This window comes from Otolemur garnettii, unplaced genomic scaffold (assembly GCF_000181295.1).
Source record: "Otolemur garnettii isolate 467f Iridium unplaced genomic scaffold, OtoGar3 scaffold00020, whole genome shotgun sequence".
Classification (NCBI taxonomy): Eukaryota; Metazoa; Chordata; class Mammalia; order Primates; family Galagidae; genus Otolemur; species Otolemur garnettii.
In genome coordinates, this window is record NW_003852415.1 from 2399056 (window position 1) to 2405121 (window position 6066).

General features: G+C 37.6%; 1 protein-coding gene across 1 annotated transcript in view; it reads left to right on the forward strand.

Annotated features, from left to right (window-relative positions):
• Positions 1–6066, forward strand: part of TTLL5 (tubulin tyrosine ligase like 5) — a 308822-nt gene that overhangs the window by 125637 nt on the left and 177119 nt on the right. Inside the window, exons 22-23 of the mRNA XM_023511518.1 lie at positions 3157–3277; positions 5828–5974. Of these exons, the coding sequence (XP_023367286.1) occupies positions 3157–3277; positions 5828–5974 (268 nt within the window). The remainder of the gene's footprint in view (positions 1–3156; positions 3278–5827; positions 5975–6066) is intronic.

Sequence of the window (6066 nt, forward strand, 5' to 3'; positions counted from 1 at the left end):
TTTTTTTTTTTTTGTCATTGTTTAGCAGGCCTGGGTGGGGTTCAAACCCACCAGCCCCAGTATATGTGGTCCACGCCCTCACCACTGAGCTGTGGGCACCAAGCCAGAAATAATGTGTTTCATTTGGGACTCAGTGAGGAGGGAGTCTGGGTTGAAGTCCAGCAGACAGGTGAAAATAGTTGATAGTTAAAGCCTTCGAAATAGATAGGATTGTTCAATTCTATTAGCTTCAGAAAGCAGGAGAGGAAGAGAATTTAGCTCTGGGGAATACCACTGTTCAATGGATAAATCAATAAAAAAGAACCAAGAAATAGTAATCAGAGAGATAGGCATTAAACTGGGAGGGAGCAATGTGGCAAAACTACAAGATGAGAGTTTGAAGTCTGTAGAGTGCCTCCGACAGCCCCTAAAGACAAGCAGTGTAAAGAGACTTGTGGCCTAGAGCCTGCCAAATAGATGGAAGAGCAGTTGTTAGCTGAGAAAATAAGAAAGCAAATATGCACTGACTGTCAAAGCGTTTGGCAGTGAAAGGAAGATGAGAATGCATGAGGGAGAGAAGCAGCTAAATATAGGGATTCTGGAGCCTGTTTATCAACCAAGGGGAAGGGTTTGATGAGAAGAGGATTAGAGGTACAGATACGGATATGCCAGTAGAGAAGGGTCCTAAAGGAAAGTGGAAAGAGGTCAGTGTGGGGTATCACTTACTGTAAGTCAGAAAGAAAGGACTATGAGATGAAAGCAGTGGTAGACGCTGAAGAGCAAGGAAGTTCAGGTATTTATGCTCAACAGCCTTTATTTTCTAACTTAGAGGCCAGTTCTTATACTGAAGGATGGGAGAGTGACATTCGGGTCTGGAGGGACAGAGTGAAGGTTTAGAACAGTGTTGTGGAGAATGAAAATAGTTTCATTAGTGGAGAACACACAGAATTCATTCAGAAGACCTGGGCTGTGACTGTTTTACTGCTACCAACTGGCTATGTGATCATAGGCAAGTCAAAGAGCTTCTCTAGGCCTCTTTTTCTGTCAAGCCAAGATAGGGAGTGAGATAACTATGTTTCAGAGTACTTCCTGGAGGGAAATAAAGATTCCACTGAATTGAAAACAGAGCATCTGAAAACCACTGGACTATATTCTGAGATCCTTTCTAGTAATACCAGTAACATTCTCCTTAGTTGTTGTAGAAATAAATTATTTTTTTCATAAATCTTAATGGATCTCACTTTGCATGAGTAAACTGATTAATTATAGGTTGTGCTAATATAAATTAAATGGTTTTACTACTGTGTTCCATGAAGCTTCCCATTATCCTGTGGGGTATGTCAGGAGTTAAGGAGGGGCTTGGGGAAAGGTCTATGGTAAGGGTTTAAGACTCTTAAGGACAGCCTCCTTGTTATATATTTTATATACTGAAGATCTACATAACCCTTTGTTTTTTAAAAATAGGTTTCTTTAGTGGAAATCATTTTGGTTGATACTTTTTCATCTTTTTTTGATTGTTTGTCACGGCTGATTAGCTGACCAATATGTCTAGGACTTTAGAAGCAATCTCAGAATTAACACCCCAGGAATCTCATTAATAAGGTTTCTAGAAGTGGAAAACTGAGTACTTGTTCATTTGATTTGCAACAATGATTTGTGATAAAACAACAATTAAAGTCTCAAGCTAGGATTAATAATTCCCTGATCCATAAGACCTTCATATTTTAGTATAAAGGGATCGAACAATGAAATTGAATATGTAGCAACATTTGGAGATATCTGAAATATGCTATTTCTTGTTCATTTTATTACAAATGAATTCATTGAACAAAGTGGAGGATCTTTTTAATTTATTTTGACTTAAAAATAATCTGTTGTAGAGGTGACGCTTATGGGAATGGTTGAGGGGGTAGCAGCATATGCCTTATAGGTAAACAAGAATATACTTACTGTCTTTGTTGAGAAATATTTGGAATTGCAGATTTATTGTTTCAAAGTCATACTGTACTCCTATAAATGATCCCTATTAGTAAGAAAGATCTAGCCTTATTTATAGTTAATGTTCTGAAGCGCTTATGCATTAAGTTCTCAAAAGCAAATCTACTCCTCAACCTGACTTCCCTCCCCTTCAGTTCTCCAACACACAAGGGGAAGCTAGACTGGGCCCTTAGGATTCCAGTTTACTCTGGACAAGTTCTTCATCTTAACCTTGGGGGAATAGTGAGAAGAAAGCCTTCAGTGATTGCATGTGTGAGGATTGTAAACAAAGTTTGTGTTGGGCCCTAATCTTCACTGATGTAATTTTGGCTACAGTGTCAGAAAGCCGATCAGCTGAAGTAACCAAAAGCTCGCCTGAAAGAAAACAGATCTGCCACAATTGGCAGCTGAAGTGAAAATCGTCAGTGTCTCTGTCGTCCAGACTCTAGCTTGATCGGGATTCCTTGTTTCCAGCCTAGACCACCAGGCAGAAAACAGATGGGTTCTTCAGTGGTGTTGCTGAGGTGCCTTTCACCATATTTAAGGTTTCTTTCTCCCACTGAACATCTGAGCTTGTCCTGGCCCATCAGTTCATCTGTGCCAAATCTGTTGGACCTCACGCACTCGTTCTGGGCTCTGGCCATTACTGTCTTGCAGTTAAGAAAAGCATGACCTTAAATTTTAGCCTTAAAAGTTCCTTTGTAGAATTTATCTATTTCCTGCTTTGGATGTTTTTATACACTAGAAATATTAGTTACCATAGCAAAATCCATACTTTTCCACTAACCGATACGTATGTTCTTGAGGACTTCTGATGAAAAAACCTTTTCTCATTAGTACAGTGGTTCTTGTGCAGATTCAGTACTTCTCCTGTTCTTTCTCCCAAGACAGTTGTTTAAAAGTTTAGAAAGATAATGTGATGGAAAGGAAACCTGAGTTTCTCTTCTTGTTTTTCTTCCCCCATGTTAAGAAGAGAAAATAAATAGGATTTTCCATCTCTGATTCTTTTAATAGGAAAAACAATTTTAAACCTCAGGTACTGTTTAGAAGGAATTTTTATTTAGGACTATAACATGGGCTTCCTACTTCTTAGCCATTCTAATAGAAGTATCCTCAAAGGCCACGTTGAGAGAGGCAAGTACACATTTGATAGGCTTACAATTCTCTCTCTTAACGGTGTATTGTTTTGGATTTCTATAGCAAAGTGCAGGCCCGAATAGCATTCTCTGCCTATCTCCAGCATGTTCAGATTCGCCTGATGAAAGACAGTGGAGGTCAGACGTTCAGTGCCAGCTGGGCTGCCAAAGAGGATGAACAGATGGTGAGGCTCTTCTTATTGGAACATTTTTACTTTCCCTTTTCCTTTTCTTCCCTACCTCCCCCCTTTTTTTTCCTATTAGAATAAAAAGCAATATATTCTTCTGGTGAAAGGATTATTATAAAGTTTCTAGATTTCTCTTATTCTAATGTGAAGCAAATCTGGAGCCATGTTCATTGAACCATGTAGTGAAGACATCAATTTATTTCACTTTGAAATGGAAATTGATTTCTAATTGATGTTAAGCCCTGTGCAAAGCTCTCAAAAAGAATAACAATTTACATTTCTTTCTCAAGCAATCTCACATTTTATTAAGTCTTTGAGGTAGGCATTAGCTTACCTATTTTACAGATAAGGAAACAAAAACCTGAAGAAGCCAAGTCTGTTATTCTACAGCTTGTATGTGGTGAGGCTGGAACTTGAACTTAGATGTTATGATTGTACGTTACTCACTATTCTATTGTTCTCATGTTTCATAAGGCATTTATTTTCTGTCCTGAGGAGTCAAGTTAGCTCTTTGAAAGTCAACACCTTGTCATAACACACTGTCCTCTAACTTGACATATTTTCTTTACTAGTTGTAACTTTATAGGATTCTTAGATTACTGGAATCAAATGTGTGATAATTTTTGCTGGGTATCAGTTATTTAAGCAAGCCTGGGATTTAATCATCTAGGAAGGGTTTTGACACAGAGCTTCTAGCTTCAAGTAAGGTCAGAGCTTATAGAAGAAGCCACAGCCTTTCCATAACCTTTTTAACAACAGGGATCGGTCACCAAAAAAAGAGAGACCTTTAAATCTGAGGCAGCTTCATCCTTTATTCTAGCCAGTGGTGACCTTATTATAATTAGTAGTCTTCCACATACAAAAGATAGGTCTTTATGCCAGGCATATTATAAGAACATGTTGGTTATCCCAGAAAACAATTTGTAAATTTAAAGTAATCAATATAACTCAGAGATAAAACCTTGTGTGTTATGAATAATCCTTCAACCATCAGTGGAAAATGTTAGTTCTGCTCTTTCCAAGTGGAAAATTGAAACTGCATTTTTAAGAGTCAGTTTGTCTGCTCCACTGTGAAAAAATAATGTTTTAATATTATAGCTTAACCCACCCTATGGTAAAGGCAGATGAGTAGAACTATGAAATCTAACTCTCTGGTTATGAGGCTGTTCCATTTATGCTGAAGTAAATTGGCACCAAAGGACAATGAGCCAATATCAAATTCAAGAGGAAAAAAATAGTTGAGAAAAGAATAACCACCGCAAATGCTGGCTTGGAATTCACATGGTATTTCTGTGGGGCTTTCTTCAAGAATATTTAGGATCATCACTGTAAAACTTAATACCAGTTCTGTGAATTCCTTCTTGAAACTGTATCTAACAGACCCTGACCCATTCCTAATGATTGTAGCAGTGGTCTTGCTTTTGAGCAAGGTAGATATAGAGTTGCCCTCTCTGGTCTGGGTTAGTGTTTCTTTATCTTATCGCTCACAAAAGGCACATCAACAAAATCTATCACCAGTTTTTATTGTGCTTATAGGGATAAAACATCTTTAAGGCTCTTGGCCTTACAAAATCTCTCTTTGAAGCCTTTATAATGTTATCAGTCATCTGATTGATATCTGTCCAGATATCAAAATCCTTTGGCCCCATCTTAAGGGAGACATATTCTTTCTTTCTCTTAATGACTTTCCATTGTACCCTCCTTGCCAACCCTCACCTCTGAAAGCTCCCTTATCCTTAGGGAAGGGAAAAAAAGGCATTACCTTTCAAGCTACTATGACAGTTCTTTCCTTTTCTTTATCACTAACCTTTTTTAATGAGTAGTTTCTATTCTTTACCTACATTCTTCTTTACCCATACATTTTCCTAATACCTTCCTTTTACTCTCTTTATTGAAAATGTTCTGTTGGAATTACCCTCAATGCCACATCCAGGGCCTTGTCTGAGTAGTGGTCTTTCCAGTTCCAGCCTCTTGGAAGCATTTGACTTGGAACCCTTTCCTCCCTTAGCCTCTGTGACACTATTTAATACTAGATTTCTTCCTTCATTTTGGATGTTTCTACCTTTTTTTTTTTTTTTTCCTGAATCTTCATTCTCTTTCATAAATATGAATATTTCTGTCCTCTTTTTCTGCCTTCTCACCTTTGATGATTTTATCTGTTTCCATGATTTTAGTTTCTGCAACCTGTCATTGAATGCTATCTTCCCTAAATAGTTCCCTCTGATTATCCTATTAGAAATGATACCTACTCTTTGAATTATTATTGCACTATTATTATAATACGACTACTGCTTTATTACATAATAATTTGCATACATATTTGATTTTTATTTTCTAATTGCCACCTTATTGAGGGAGAAGAGTAAGTTTCTTTTGTTTTAACTTTGTATATCCTTCATATACCTACCATGTTTGCTCTGGGTTTTGTTTGGTGAAATGTGTAATATATCTCTTCTCACATCTCTGTTATATAATCCCTTCATAGCTTGTCTTCTGTTGCTTAGCATAATCCGTTCCTTTTTTCCTCCCATAACTCTTAATTTTTAGGAGCTGGTGGTTCGTTTCCTAAAGCGAGCATCAAGTAACCTCCAACATTCCCTCAGGATGGTATTACCCAGTCGACGATTGGCACTTCTAGAACGCAGAAGAATCCTAGCCCATCAACTGGGTGACTTTATCATTGTATACAACAAGGTAATTGATTTCTCTGTTAACCTTTTGCTTTGAATTGTCACACAACTGTCAGAAACAGGTTAGAAGCCTGTGTCAAACTGGGTGGAGACGTT